The sequence below is a fragment of the Peromyscus leucopus genome, chromosome 7 (genome assembly GCF_004664715.2).
Source record: "Peromyscus leucopus breed LL Stock chromosome 7, UCI_PerLeu_2.1, whole genome shotgun sequence".
Lineage (NCBI taxonomy): Eukaryota > Metazoa > Chordata > Mammalia > Rodentia > Cricetidae > Peromyscus > Peromyscus leucopus.
Genome location: NC_051069.1, coordinates 98,537,080 through 98,552,542, shown reverse-complemented (window position 1 = coordinate 98,552,542; position 15,463 = coordinate 98,537,080). Strand labels below are relative to the sequence as shown.

At 49.4% G+C, this 15,463-nt stretch overlaps 1 protein-coding gene across 1 annotated transcript; it reads right to left on the bottom strand.

Annotated features, from left to right (window-relative positions):
- Nucleotides 1-1,358: 1,358 nt before the first annotated feature.
- On the bottom strand, nt 1,359-15,095 carry Elp6 (elongator acetyltransferase complex subunit 6). The gene is made up of 8 exons (XM_028886875.2): nt 14,920-15,095; nt 12,822-12,900; nt 9,985-10,055; nt 9,238-9,346; nt 7,849-7,862; nt 6,613-6,810; nt 2,412-2,558; nt 1,359-1,901 (listed from the first exon to the last, which is right to left on the bottom strand). Exons 1-8 carry the CDS (start codon nt 14,971-14,973, stop codon nt 1,773-1,775), a joined length of 801 nt encoding a protein of 266 aa, XP_028742708.1. The 5' UTR covers nt 14,974-15,095; the 3' UTR covers nt 1,359-1,772.
- Between the last annotated feature and the right edge of the window lie 368 nt (nt 15,096-15,463).

Below are 15,463 nucleotides of genomic sequence, written 5' to 3'. Positions count from 1 at the left end.
GGTCCCCTGCTGCTCCCCTCCTGTGGTGGTTTGGTCACCAGGGAGTGGAACTGTTAAAGCTTTAGAAGGATTAGGAGTTAAGGCCTTGTTGAAGGAAGGAAGTGTGTTGCTGGGGTGAGCTTTGAGGTTTCAAAAGCTCAATTTCTCTCTCTCCTTCCCCCTCTTCCCCCATCTCCCTTCCCCTCCTCCCTCCTTCCCTCTCACTCTTTCTGCCCTCAGCTCCAGCAACAAGCATGCCACCGCGGACCCTCCGTGATGACCGTGGAATAAGCCTCTGAAACTGAAAGCCAGCCCCCAGTTAAATGCTTTCTTTTCTAAGAGCTGCCGTGGTCATGGTGTCTCTTCACAACAACAAAACAGGGACTGAGGCACCAGCCTGAACACTGTGAACCACAACCAACAGGGCCGTCGACAGCTCCGGGTGCTTTCTACCAAGCTTGATGACCCACGTTTGATCCCTGAAACCCACATGGTGGAGGGAGAAAACTCCTGAACATTGTTCTCTGACCACCACACTGTGTGTGACATGGTGCATATATATGTACACACACACAATCTGCAGTTTTTAATTATACTAGTTGCCACTAAATAATTTACATGTAAAAACAATGCTTTCATTTAGGGAATGTCCCTTGTGCTTCCTCCGAGGTGACCTTTACTAAGAAGCTAGGTGGCACCAGTGGCCATTGCAGGATGCTGGGATAAGAGCTCCCTCCTCTTAGCCCGTGCACACATCTGTAACCCAGCACTCGGAGGCAGAGGCAGGGGGATCTCTGTGAGCTTGAGGCCAGCCTGGGCTACAGCAAGTTCCAGGCCAGCCAGAGCTACACAGAGAGACCTTGTTTCAAACTACCCCCCCCAAACACCTCTCCCCTCCCACATCCACACACACACACACACACACACACACACACACACACACACACACACACACACACATTGGTTCCAAGAACTCCCTCCTCTTGTCCCCACAATCTTCAAAGGAAAGTTGCTAGTTACTCACCAAGGCCTTTCCAGCCTGGTCCCAAGACACTTCCTTACCCTTCTCAAGCCATACTCACCTGTGCCCTACAGAGTCCCACATGACCAAGGCCCTGGTGCTGTGCTCTTGATGGCTAAGACCCAGCATACGGGCAAAAGCAGGAGGTTTACACCTTCAGTGGATGGGGGTAGGGATACCCGCCCCTGGTCTCCAGAAATGCAGGCCAGAAAGTGTGGAGTTCAGTTCAATTATCCACAGCCTGCTCCAGGCCTCCAATGTCCTTACCTCCTCTCCAAGCCCATTTTCTCACTGGACTTCGAGGAAAAGCCCCTTTGCAAGATGGAAAGGAAACATAAAAGAGATAACCGCCAGGAAGGCCGGTGTGGGAATCTTCTTTATTCCAGTCATTATCCTAGTTGTCAGTCAGGAAGGCTGCCATTCATGACAACTTCCTGGCTGCTTCATTCTACCTGCAGTGGCTCTTAAAGGCACAGCCACCAAAAACAGGCAGGTGAGTTACACGGGATGCTCCAAAGGACCATTCTGCTGGGTTCACCACGCAGCCTCTCAGCAGAAGCCACATGCAGACTCCTCACTGTGTTTCCTGCGCAGAGACCTGGGGAACTAAGGCACCCACACCCTCACAGCACCATTCCATCCTCCCGGTCCCGGTGGAGCTGCAGGCCAGCCTGAAGAGTGTGCCAAAGGTCTGAAGGTCCATTCCTGCCCAGCTGCTTTGTCTTCCACACCCAAAACCACCCAGAGTCACTTCAGTTGTCTTCAAATCAGGTCACAGAATAGCAGGAGACATTCCCTTGGCAAAAAAGGACACATTCTTGTCCTGTATCTTGTACTGGTAAGTGAGGCTTCGATCCCGCTGGGTTGTGGGCTGTGACGGCCTCCTCCAGAGGATCCTCAGCTGCAGAGAGGGAGAAGAATGAAGGGCACCACCAAGTCCCTGCTCTGCTGGGAATCCAAGGACTCCTGGTTACCTTCCACTGAGGCACAGCTCAGGCAGACATGTCATATGTAATGGGACCAACTTCTACAATAAACATTACCAGCCAACAGAAAATCAAGGCCTGCCTCTCCATTACAGCAGCTGTGTTTGCTTGCTTCCCATAGAAAAGGGAAAAGTCCTCCAAAGAAAAGCAGTAAAGTAGCCGGGCGGTGGTGGTGCACACCTTTAATCCCAGCTCTCGGGAGGCAGAGCCAGGCGGATCTCTGTGAGTTCGAGGCCAGCCTGGACTACCAAGTGAGTCCCAGGAAAGGCGCAAAGCTACACAGAGAAACCCTGTCTCAAAAAAAACCAAAAAACAAAAACAAAAAAAAAAAAACCCAAAAACCAAACAAACAAACAAACAAAAAAACCTCAGGACTCCCAAGGTTTCCCTTCTACCCAAAGCAGCCCACGGCTCAGCCTGTGTACCTGTCCATGCACATCCTTGCAGAATCCAGTGGCCAGGCCCTCAGCTCGCAGGATTAGGTGGCTTTGATGACTGAGGCCACTCAGCAGGACGTCATTCTCCTCATCCCCAGCATTCTCGCTGTCATGCACGAGCGCCACCACATTTCCCTGCATCAGACACAAGATGGAAACGTGTTCCTTACCCAATGGGGGCCAGGCTTTCAGCTTCTTCACACCCAGTCTCTGCTTATCCTCTCTCAGCTCACGCCCCCTGTCCTGCTACAACAGCTTCTTCCTAAGAAGGACCCCTAAGGGGCTCCAGGACCCTAATCATCTACCGGACACTTTCACCAGCAAGTCCAACCTACCCTTCCAACTCAACTCATCTGAAAGCAAGCTCATCCTAGGAGCTCATTCTCTTCCTGAATATTATGCTGCCGCTGCCGCCGCCAGCTGGCAAGATGGCTCAGCAGGTAAAAACACTTGCCATCAATCCCGATGGTCTGAGTTCAACCCTCAGACCCCAAGTGGTGGAAAGAGAGAAAGGACTCCTGAAAGTTGTCTGGGGCATGTTCATGCCCCCACTACCAGATTAAGTTGCTGCCGACTAAGTTGTTGCAGAATCCAGTGGCCAGGCCCTCAGCTCACAGGATTAGGTGGCTTTGATGACTCAGACCACTCAGCAGGATGTATTCTCCTCATCCCATTTGTTTGGTGGGTGTTTGAGACAGGGTTTCTCAGTGTAGGCCTGACTGTCCTGGAACTTGCTCTGTAGACCAGGCTGACCTCGAACTCAGGGATCCACCTACCTCTGCCTCCTGAGTGCTGGGAATAAAGGCATGCGCAGCCGCTGCCACCGCTGCCACCACCACTCAGCCAAATTATTATTTTTAAAGACTTCACTTAATTGCCACTATTCTGCCAAGCAGTTCAGTCAGTCCACAGTTCCCAAGAACTCACTGTAGACCAGCTAATACAGGATGGAAAAGAGCCCTGGAGATAGAAAGATGCTGAAAATCTAGGGAGACAAGACCAGCAAGAAAAGACATAGGGTAGGGAGATCTCACAGGGGAGACAGGAAGGACACGTGACCGGAGTCCTGATGGCTAAGCAAAATTAGCCAAACAGAAATAGAGGGTCTACCCCAACAAAAAGTGACAGTTTTGAGGTATATAGTTCAGTGGTAGAGTACTTACCTAGTATGCTTGAAGCCCTAGATTTGACCTTGGCACCATATGGGGGTAAAAACTGACAGGTTGGGATTACAGGTGCAGCTTAATTTAGCACACGTTCAGCATGTACAAGGTCCTGAGTTCAATTCCCAGGGACTACTAAAAACTAAAACACAGTGGCTGGTGAAAGTAGGTAAAGTGCTCCTTGTGAAAGAATGAGGACCTAAGCTGGGCGGTGGTGGCGCACGCCTTTAATCCCAGCACTCGGGAGGCAGAGGCAGGCGGATCTTTGTGAGTTCGAGGCCAGCCTGGGCTACCAAGTGAGTTCCAGGAAAGGTGCAAAGCTACACAGAGAAACCCTGTCTCGAAAAAAACCAAAAAAAAAAAAAAAGAATGAGGACCTAAGTTGGACCCCTAGCACTCACGCAGAATCAAGTGTGAGCTAGGCATGGAGGTCCACACCTGTTCCTGGCACCCAAGAAGCAGAAGCAGCCTGGTCTACACAGTGAGTTTCCAAGATAGCCAGAACTATATAGAAAGACCTTGTCTTTAAAGGGGGTAGGGTGGGGTAGAGGGATGATTCAGTAGTTAAGAGCACTAACTGCTCTTCATGAGGACTCAGGTTCAATTCCCAGCACCCACATGGTGACCCATAGCTGTCTGTGGCTCAGGTCCCAGTGGTCCAATGCTCTCTTCCAGCCTCCATAAACACCAGGCTATTAGTATACAAAAAGGATTTTTAAAAGTTAAGATATGAGGGCTAGGGATAGCTCAGCAGTTAAGAGTGTGTAACTGGCTCGGCAGTGGTGGTGCACATCTTTAATCCCAGTACTCTGGAGGCAGAGGTAGTTGGATCTCTGTGAATTCGAGGCCAATCTGGTCTACAGAGCTAGTTCCAGGACAATCAATGCTACATTAAGAAACCAAAAAAAAAAAAAGTATGTAACTACTCTTGCAGAAGACCCAAGTTCAGTTCCCAGCACCCATATCATGTCTGGCAGCTCACAGCTGCATGTAACTCCAGCTCCAAGGGATCCAATACCCTCTTCTGGCCTCTGAGGTCACCTATACTCACATGCACATACTTACACAGACACACACATAAATAAAAAATAAAAGGTTTTTTTTTTTTTTTTAAATACAGGGTTTCTCTGTGTAGCTTTGGAGCCTTTCCTGGAACTCACTCAGTAGCCCAGGCTGGCCTTGAACCCACGGAGATCCGCCTGCCTCAGCCTCCCAAGTGCTGGGGTTAAAGGCGTGCGCCGCCGCTGCTGCTACCACCACCCAGCAAGATAAAAGAATCTTTAAAAATAAATAAATAAAAAGGCAGGTGTGAGGCCAGTGTGGTGTACACATCTGTGTTTCCAGGACTTGGGAGGTGGAGGGAAAAATATCAGAAGTTCAGGGTTACCTTTGGCTACATAGCAAGTTCAAAGTCAGCCTGCCTGGACTATATGTGATCCTGCCTCAGAAAAAGCCAGGCAGTGCACGTGTAACCATGGCAATGTGGAGATGGGAATCCCTGAAGCTTACTGGTCGCTAGTCTGGCCAAACAGATGGTCTTCATGCCCCTACCTTCCCTTCCTTCCATGCTACTCTCAACTCCTTCTCTCTTTCTTCCCCCACCTCTCCATCTCCCCCGCTCCACATCTCTCTCTCTCTCATTAACCTGGATCCTGGCCCTGTGACTGGAGCCAAGACAGCCTCAGCAGTCCCTTGAACACAGCTTCCCGGCAGAACTGTGCATCCAGTCGCACGATTGGTCGGTCGGTCACACCCCTGCTAACACATTCCACTTCTCTCTACCACTGTTCTGCGCTCTGTGCATCTGATCTCTTCATACAACGTCCACAAGTTCGTATAGGCCACGTCCTCACCCACTGAAAGTGGCCACTGCGGGCCAGGCCATGTCCTCACCCACTGAAAGTGGCCACTGCGGGCCAGGCCACGTCCTCACCCACTGAAAGTGGCCACTGCGGGCCAGGCCACGTCCTCACCCACTGAAAGTGGCCACTGCAGGCCAGGCACTGCACTAGATACCCAGCCTCACTCATCCAATATCTGTTTTTGTTTTGTTTTCTTCTTTGAGACACGGTCTTGCCATAGTCCTGGCTGGCTGGGAATTATGTGGCTCAGGCTGGCCTCAAAGTTGAAGTTTGAGGATTATAAACATATGCTACCATGTTCAGCCTCTCACTCGGTTGTTTCATTTTCTTCCTAAAGTTGTTTATGAGCCTGTAGGGGAGTGTGAGAGGGTGCTGGCACACACAGTGCACCTGTGGAGGTCAGAGGACATTTTGTGAAGTGTGTTCTCTGCTTTCACCTTCATGTGGGTTCTGGGGCTCAAATTCAGGTCACTAGGCTTGTGCGGCAAGTGCTTTTGCCTGTCCTAAAACTCATGACCCTTCTTCCACAACCTCCCAAGGGCTGGGGTTACAGACATGAGACAGCATGGATACAGCCCCATTTGACCTTTCTGAACTCCATGTATGACCCGTTAGCTGGAACTCACTATGTAGCTGAAGATGACCTTGAACTTCCATCCTCCTGCCTCTGCCTTCCAAATGCTGAGGTTACAGTCCCACATCACCAACCCAGTTTATACAGTGCTGGTGATCAAACCTAGGGCTTCAAGCATGCTACACAAGCATGTTGCCAACTGAGCTACATCCCCAAGCCTACTTTGCTGTTTTTCAAGTGATTTAGTGAAAGGTTCTAGGCTCCATCCCCAGAACTTTCACCTACGAGGAAAGAAAACATAAAGGAGTTTATAGTCATGACTTGAACTGATCTTCAAAACTCACTAAGAAAGGGCCCACAGGCCCACAGGCAAGGACTACAGCACAGTGTCCCACAGTGCTGGCTCAGCCTTTAATTTCGAGGGGTTTATTATTTAGCACTGCCAAGTAGGGTAAAGCAGGAAGGGTGGAACAAAGAATTTCTGGGTCTGCCAGAGGAAAGCTAAACTCGAAGCAAACAGACAGAGAAAGCCCAACACACAATTTGGGTTCAGAGACCTCAGCAAAACACCACCAGCAGCCCCTTGATACCTTCCATTCACAGCAGATCACGGCGCGGCAGTACTGCATGAAGTCCAGCACAGAAACTGCCCCCACGCCCAGGCTCAGCAGCACACTGAGGTCATCCACCAGCAGCACCGGGTACTTCCACGGCGTTTCCCCACCGTCCACAGGCTTCAGGGTGTCCTGTACAAACTCATACAGCAACTGGAGGTTCCCTGCACTGGCCTCCCTAGAGACACAGGAAAAAAGTCACCAGAGCTCATTCCACAACGCTTTTTGTTCTGAGACTGTCTCATGGCCTTGAACTCACTATGCAGTCAAATCAAGGGTGACCTTGATTTTCTGATCTTCGTCCTTCCACATCCTGAATGCTTCCTCACATACATGACAACTAGTTTTATGTAGTGCTGGGCGGCAGACCCAGGGTCTCATGCAGTGATGGGCGGCAGACCCAGGGTCTCATTAAGTGCTGGGCGGCAGACCCAGGGTCTCATGCAGTGCTGGGCGGCAGACCCAGGGTCTCATTAAGTGCTGGGCGGCAGACCCAGGGTCTCATTAAGTGCTGGGCGGCAGACCCAGGGTCTCATGCAGTGCTGGGCGGCAGACCCAGGGTCTCATGCACACCAAGCAAACACTGTCAACAGAGCTACAGGCCCAGCTCTTCTCTTCTCTTCTCAGAGCGTCACTTTAGAACCGACCTGGAATTCACTACCTATTGTCTCCACCTCCCAAGTGCTAGGATTATGGGCATGTGCCACCATGCCCGGCTCTACAAATGTTTATCTGGGACAAAGTGGCACCAGGGAAGGCTGGAGGCGGCAAGGAAATGGAAAAAAAGACACACACACACACACACACACACACACACACACACACACACACACAAAGAAGTTTTACTTTACTCCAATTCAAGTACTTTCTGAGGCTTACTGGGTACATAGGTAAAATTTAGAGGCTAGCCAGGCGGCAGCAGCACACGCCTTTAATCCCAGCACTCGGGAGGCAGAGCCAGGCAGATTTCTGTGAGTTTGAGGCCAGCCTGGGCTACCAAGTGAATTCCAGGAAAGGTGCAAGGCTACACAGAGAAACCCTTTCTCAAAAAAAAAAAAAAAAAAAAAAATTAGAGGCTACAAAAAAATGAACAGCTGGGTAGCGGTGGTGCACGCCTTTAATCCCAGCACTCAGGAGGCAGAGCCAGGTGGATCATTGTGAGTTCAAAGCCAGCCTGGTCTACAGAGCGAGATCCAGGACAGCCAACAAAACTACACGGAGATACCCTATCTCAAAAAACCAGAAAAAAAAAAAAAAAAAAAAAGAATGAACATCAGGGCCCTGAAGAGATATCATAGCTACCTGGCATGCTGGTCCATGCCTATAGTCCCAACTACTATAGGAGCAGGACAACAGCAAGCTGCAGGCCAGCCTGGGGAAGACTGAGACTGTCTCAGAAGAAGGCTATGAACTAAAAGAAGAGACCCACACCTACAGCCTCAATCCAAGAGCGATGGCACCTAGAAGAGTAGGTCAGACTGGAAAGCAAAGAGCCTTCCCAGGAGATCCCGAGTTGCTGCAGAAGTTGAACAGCAGTTGAGGTGTCTTGGGGAGGGTGGCAGCCTATGGGCTGCTGGTATAGTGTTTCTGACACACAGTGACCAACCCACCTCCACCTTCCCCACGGAAGCTGCAAGCAGTCACTTCCCAGCAGTGAGAGGAGGAATGGGGCATAGTGCCCAGGGCAACCACCCTCCCCCTTGGCATTGGGCTATCCTCACTAATGAGGAGACCAGCTCTCCACACTGAGATCAGTATAATGAGCCACTGCAGTCAGAGGATAAAACCAAGGTCAGGGTGCTAGGGAAGATGTCTCTCTCTCTCTCTCTCTCTCTCTCTCTCTCTCTCTCTCTCTCTCTCACACACACACACACACACACACACACACAGCACACACACACACAGAGGCACACACACACACACACACACACACACAGGCACACACACACACACACAGGCACACACACACACACACACACACACACACACACACACAGAGGCATTCTAGCACTGTGTAAGGGTGTATCTGAGAGAGTTGGGCAGTGGGGAGAGATCTTCCATGGACTCCTCTGTGAGAGAGAAAGAAGAGCAGCCACATCAGGGCTGATGTTTAGGAAGGTTGAAAAGCACAGCACAGCCAGTCTAGACCTGTGATGATGAAACCAAATGAGACGGCAGCATTTCCTGCTGCTGTTGTATAGAGTCACATCAGAGACATTTGGGTTTGCAGGTCATTTCTCTGCCTCAGTTATCCAATCTGTTGCTATAAAGCCAAACAGCCAGGGACAATGAGCTGACAAGCATGTGGCCACGTTCCATTAACACTGTATTTATACACACAGGTCACTGGCCATAACCCTTAGCTTCTGCATGAGTCACCACCAGAGAAACAGCAGAGCATCTCACTGTGCCACTCTTCGCTTCAAATGACGCTTGCTATAGCTCTGGGGACCACCATCTACCATCGGCTTCACAATAACAGCCAAGGGCTCTCTGACACGCAGCAACCCAAGGAAGTGTCTCATCCCTGAAGCCACATCCGCCTTCCCCCACGACAAGCAGGAGTCGCACACACAGCTGCCCTCGTCTCACCTGAGGAACTGCAGGGGTGAGGCGCCTCCTGAGTGTGGAAGAAGAGACCCACTGAGGACTTGAGGCCCTCCAGGAATACAAGCTGCCCACGTTCCCGAGCTGCTGTCAGGCTGACACCCTACAGGTGACAAGAAACGGAGTGAAGTACTGTGCCCTGCGGGGAAACTTCCAGAGGAACTACATAGCTAACAAGAGGGTACAAGACATAACCCTGCTAAAGTGTTCCCGTCTAAAGTGTTCCCGTCTATTCCTAGTCTGCCTTCAGATGTTTACAACAAGATCCCATATCCCAAGCAGACCTTGACTTAAAATGTTGTAGAGGATGACTCTGAGTTTTCTTTTTTCCCTGAGACAGGGTTTCTCTGTGTAACCCTGGCTGTCCTAGAACTCACTCTGTAGGCCAGGCGGGCCTCAAAACTCAGAGATCCACCCGCCTCTGCCTCCTGAGTGTGAGTGCTGGGATTGGAGTCATGGGCTACCACACTCAGCTAGGCAAGAAAACCTTAACTGGCCACAACCAGTAGAAGGATTTGATTCGCTGTCATTTACAAACACTAGGTGTGGTTCTATAGGTTTCCAAAAAAACATGCCCAGGCTCTGCTTTAATCCTTTCAATAAGGGGTGCATGGTCCCGAGATTTCCTTAGACCCTCCTCTGCTAGGTTCTCCACAACCCAAACAGAAAAGCCCAGCCTCAGCCCATGCACGACACATGCTCTTGAGAAGGGATGTCACCACAGAGGGCTGAAATACTCACCAGCTTCTGTCCCACAATATTATAGTGGCTAAAGGACTGGACGAGCGCCACAAAGCAGACTTTACAATTAGCTAGAAAACAAAATAAAGTGATTTTTTAAACAAATCCTCTGCTTACACCCAGACATGAATAATTCATTCCTTGGAAACAGAAGAAGAGATGTAAGGCTAGACAACAGCCAGAGGCCTTGTACCCTGACATGATTGTGCTTAATTTCAGTCTAAGATGCATCTCCCCACTTGTCCTAGTTAGGGTTCTATTGCTGTGAAGAGACACCATGACCACGGCAACTCTTATAAAGGAAAATATTTAATTGGGGCTGGCTGACAGTTTCAGTAGTTCAGTAGTCAGCATGGCAGGAAGCTCGGGAGCAGGAAGCAGACAGGGTACTCTGAGCTCTACATTCTGATCCACAGGCAACAGGAAGTAAACTGTGTCCCACACTGGGCGTGGCTTGAGCATATATGAGACCTCAAAGCAGGCTGGAGAGATGGCTCAGCCGTTAAAGGCTAGGCTCACAACCAAAAATATAAGAGACCTCAAAGCCTGCCCCCACAGTGACACACTTCCTCCAACAAGGTCACACCTCCTAATAGTGCTACTTCCTACAAGCCAAGCATTCAAACACATGAGTCTATGGGTGCCATACCTAATCAAACCACCACATCCCTCATCTTTATTTTGAGATAGGGTCTCAGGTAGCACATGCTAGTCTTCAATTCTCTATATAACCCAGGATGATCTTGAACTCTATTTTTTTTTCTTTTGGCTTTTCAAGACAGGGTCTCACTATGTAGCTTCCACCTTCACACAGGCTGCAAACACTGAGCTCAGGGTGCCATGCTTGTGTGACAAGGGCTCTGACCTGCTGACCCATCTTATCAAGCCAAGATGTACTTTACTCCTTTTGTTTTCTAGGACTGGGGATTAAACCCAGTTCTACCGCTAAATTGCATCTCCATACATTGTCTGGTTATTACATTTACTTATTGTTTATTTGGGGGAAAGGAAGGCTGTATACATGTACCAGGGTGTGAATACGGAAGACAGAGGACAACGTGTGGGAATTAGTTCTTCCCTCCCACCATGTGGGTCCTGGGGACTGAACTCAGGAGGTCATCAGGCCGTGGTCTTAATCAACTGAGCTATGCCCTGGCCCTAAGTACTGTTTGTGCATATGTATATGCATATGTGGAGGCCAAAGGTCAGCATCAGGTGGCCTGCTCAATTGCTCTCCATCTTACTTTTGGAGACAGGGTCTCTCACTGGATCTGGAGCTCATGACTTGGCTAGGCTGGATGGCTCCTGAGCTTCCAGAGACCTACCCAATTCTTCTGCTCCCCGCAGTGCTGTGGTCACAGATCTGCACCACATGCAGCTTTTATGGACATTCTGGAGATCTGAACTCAGGTCCCCATGCTTGCATGGCAGGCATTTTACCAAATGCACAACCTCCACAGCTTAATTTTATTCTGTTGTAAATTATATCTCTTCTTCAATGTTGTGTGTTTACTGTTTATACACAGAAATACAATTGATAAACAGTGTTAAATGACCAGAAATTAGACTCCAAGAAACTCCAGGTACTTAACTGAGCCTTATTCATTCTAATAATTCATCCACACATTATTTTGCTTTTCTGGAAAAAAAAAATAATTCAAAGCTGTAAATTAGTACAGCCAGGCATACCAAAGGTTATCTCATTACCATGGTTGGCAAGTACTACTCAAGGAGAATCCAACAATGAATGAGTCTTGTGTTGGGGATGTATCTAAGTAGATAAAGTGCTTGCCTGGTATCATGAAGCACTAAGCTGGATCCCAGCACTGAATAAAAACAGGCATGGTGGCACACATCTGTAATTCTAGGACTTTCGAGGTGGAGAAAGGAGGATCTGAAATTCTGGGTCCTCCTCAGCTACATAAACAAGTTCAAGACTAGCTTGGGCTACAGAAGAGTCAGTCTCATAATAACACCACCACATCATAACGGAGAAGGAGACTTTTCTAACCTATTTCCAAATGTAAACTGCAGTGGCCATGCTCTTCAGGAAGCAGCTATTGCAATGACAAAATGCTCATAGTTAGGAGGTCTGAGACTAAACACACAACAGCTAAGAAAGCAGAGTCAGGAGGCCACACGAGGACTCCAGAGAGGTGGTGGCTACCACACAGTAAATAGAGAAGGGAGCTGCTGCAGAAGGGAAGGTGGAATGGAGACTTGATGGGCACACACCATTCTTTGGCAGGGTCTCATGATGCCTCAATAACCTCTTCCCTAATGGAAGAGCCTCCTGATCACCCAACACCAAAGCCAAGACTAGCCAATGCTCTTCCCGTTGTCTCCTTAGGGCTTTTCCTCTGTACTTTCTTAGCTGTCCTGAGTTTCCTTTTCTTTTCTTTTTCTTTTTTCTTTCTTTTTTTTTTTTTTTTTTTTTTTTTTGTTTCCTTTTTGAGACAGGGTTTCTCTGTGTAGCTTTGCACTTTTCCTGGATCTCACTTTGTAGACCAGGCTGGCCTCGAAATCACAGAGACCCACCTGGCTCTGCCTCCCAAGTTTCCTTTTCTTGATTTTGTTTGTTTGTTTGAGATAGAGTTTCTCTGACTAGCCCTGACTGTCCTGCCTCCCAAGTGCTGGTTTTAAAGATATGTGCCACCATGTCCAGCTAAACAATTACTGATTTTTGTTTTAATCTGAAGTTACAGATGGTTGAGGGTCATCATGTAGGTGCTGGTAATTGACCTTGGGTCCTCTGAGAGAGTAGCCAGTGCTCTTAACCTCTGAGCCATCTTTCCAGACCCAAGTTTCCTTTTCTTTCGCATCAGGGAGTTGCCTACCTTTGAGGTAGAAGGAGAGGAAGTGATGCACAAGGAAGCTGCCATCTGTCTTGGCATCACAGAGCAGAGTCAGTTTCCCCTGAAAGTTAAGAAGGACATAAGGTAAATTAGACCTGCTGTGAAGAGGTGAACCCCAGCAGAAAATCCAGTCAATTATGTAAATGTCTGTACTGCAACAGCTGTTTGTTAATGATATATACACAAAATTAACAGAATTGAGGAGATGGCTCAGTGGGTGTGCAATCATAAGGACATGAGTTTGAATCCCCAGAACTCGAGTAAAGTCAGATCCAGAAGCTCAGTGCCTCTACAGAGAGACAGAGGCAAAGACGAGAACCTCTAGAAGTTCTTGGGCCAGCCAGTGTATGAAGTGAACAACAGTCTCAAAACAAGGTAAGAGGACTGACCACCACACCCAACCAGGGAATGTGTGCAACCATGTTCACACACACAAAAGTGGGAACACACATACACACAAAGATTAAAAACCGAAGAAAAAAATCAGGGCTGGAGAGATGACTTACAAGCTAAGGGAATATACTGCTCTTGCAGGCACCAGATTTGGCTCCTCATACCTGTTAGCATCTAGGCATCTGTACTGGCCTACCCTTAGTGCTGACAGGATTACCTCAGCTGCAGCCACTAAGAGCACTTCCTGTGCATATTCACTATGTTTCCTTATAAAAGGCGGGCCTTGTACACCTCCCTCTTTCTTTTTCCCCACTCCCTGCCTCTCCTCCCCAGGGACCGGTCTTTATCCCTTTTCCCCCTCCTCTCAATAAACCTCCTACATGGGCTCTGTTGTATGGTGTGACTCTTCCTGCTGTTTCTAAAATATTACAATACCAGCACCAGGCAGCTCACAGCTGCCTCTAACTCTAGTTCCAGAAAGATCTAATAACGCCTCTACAGACACCTGCACTCATATGCACATACAAACATGAGTATACATAATTAAAAATAATAAATACAAGATGTTAAAAAAAATAAGAAAATCAATTATTAGCTGGGTGGTGATGGTGAACACCTTTAATCCCAGTACTGGGAGGCAGAGGCAGGTGGATCTCTGAGTTCAAGGCCAGCCTGGTCTACAGAGCGAGTTCCAGGACATCCAAGGCTACACAGAGAAACCCTGTCTCAAAACACAAAACAATCAAACAAACAAAAGTCTCTGCAGTGTCGAGCTACCTGCTCCAGCCATTTCTACTTCTGCACGTAAAAAAAGAACATCAGGATCTCAGTGCCGTGTCAACTTTAGGTAAACGTGTCTAATGTCTCTGAGTTTCAGTTGTGCCCCCCTGGCCCTCCCTACATATGAAATGCCAAATCCCACTGCCAGCCTTGCAGTACCTTCCCCACCCACTGCAGTAATTTCCTGTTGTTATTGTGGACCTGGGAAATGCCCTAGCAACTCACAGAGCAGCCAGAGCTACCTGGAGGCGTGAACAGACAAGAACTGTTGGGCTAATAAAACCTACAAGAATCTACTCTAACTCCCAACTTGCCTGGCACCCTAGGGGTCATAAAAGGCTTTCCACACGTGGTATGTTCGCTGCAAATTATAGAATAAGACGGATACACCTCTGGGAGAGGTATCCTCTACGTGAAAATGTGAAGGACTTCGAGGTTCCGCTGGAGAGTGAGGAGGCTGAGTAAAACAGAGTGGACGGGCTATGCGGAATGCTTAGCGCAACCAGATGTGAACAGTTCTTAGACACCATCAGAACCAAGAAGAGTGGTAACAGTGTTCCATGCAACCTGTCGAATGTTCCAGGGTGGAGGGAGACTCCGGGCAGGTAAGAGGCTCCTCTCGAGCCTGCTCTGCAACCACTTCTGGGCGCCAGGGTGGCACGGAGTACAGGGTCCCGGGGGCTGGAAACAGCGGACAAGGACGCTAAGATCACGCGGGACGGCCAGAAGTCTATCTTACGCAGGCCCAAGCATCCAACCTCAGCCCCGGCGAGCCCTCTCCAGACTACAACTCCCAGGCGCCCTGGGTTTACGGCAGACGCGCCAGCCCCTCGCGCGCGGCATTCCGGATGCAATCTTCTCGCACGCTCCCGGGACACGCCCCCTTCCGGACCGCCCGACATCTTACCTGCTCGGTCTTGTCTGGGGTGGTGCTGAGAAGGTCATTGAGTTCCGGGAACATGGTGAACTGAGATGAGAAATTAGGGCTCTACAGGAGAATGAAGGCCGAAGAACAACACCCACGAGACCTTCCTTATTCGCATGTGAGAAAGTGCGCGTGCGTGACCCCACCCCACAGTCCCGCGTCAGCCAATCAGGCTTGGGCCTGTGATGCTGCTGCGCAAGCGCGTGAGCTCGTGCCCCAAGGATGCGGAATCGTAGAGCGATCCCTCATTCCAGCAATGGGCTCAGGAGATTCGCTTCCGCGTGTGGGCTGCACTCCTGCGCGACTCAGCGCGGCTCAGCGCGAACGAGCGAGCTGTCTCCTTTCACTGAGCAGGCTCCCCACCCCACCCCGGCCCCGGGTCTTGGTCTCTCCACGTGGCTGTAGAAGGCTTCCTCGTGTGCTGCACACAAACTGGGCTAGATCCATGGGACATATAGGGTAGCCGCCAGCGGGATCTAAGCAGAAAGCGGGAAACAAAACTTACCAGCACAGGATTACGTTCTGA

Coding starts and splice junctions, on each gene's coding strand:
- Elp6 (XM_028886875.2), bottom strand. CDS start 14,973: ATGTTCCCGGAACTCAATGACCTTCTCAGCACCACCCCAGACAAGACC. Junction 9,347..9,984: donor ATATTGTGGGACAGAAGCTG/GTGAGTATTTCA, acceptor TGTCACCTGTAG/GGTGTCAGCCTGACAGCAGC. Junction 1,902..2,411: donor GCAAGGATGTGCATGGACAG/GTACACAGGCTG, acceptor CCCTCTCTGCAG/CTGAGGATCCTCTGGAGGAG.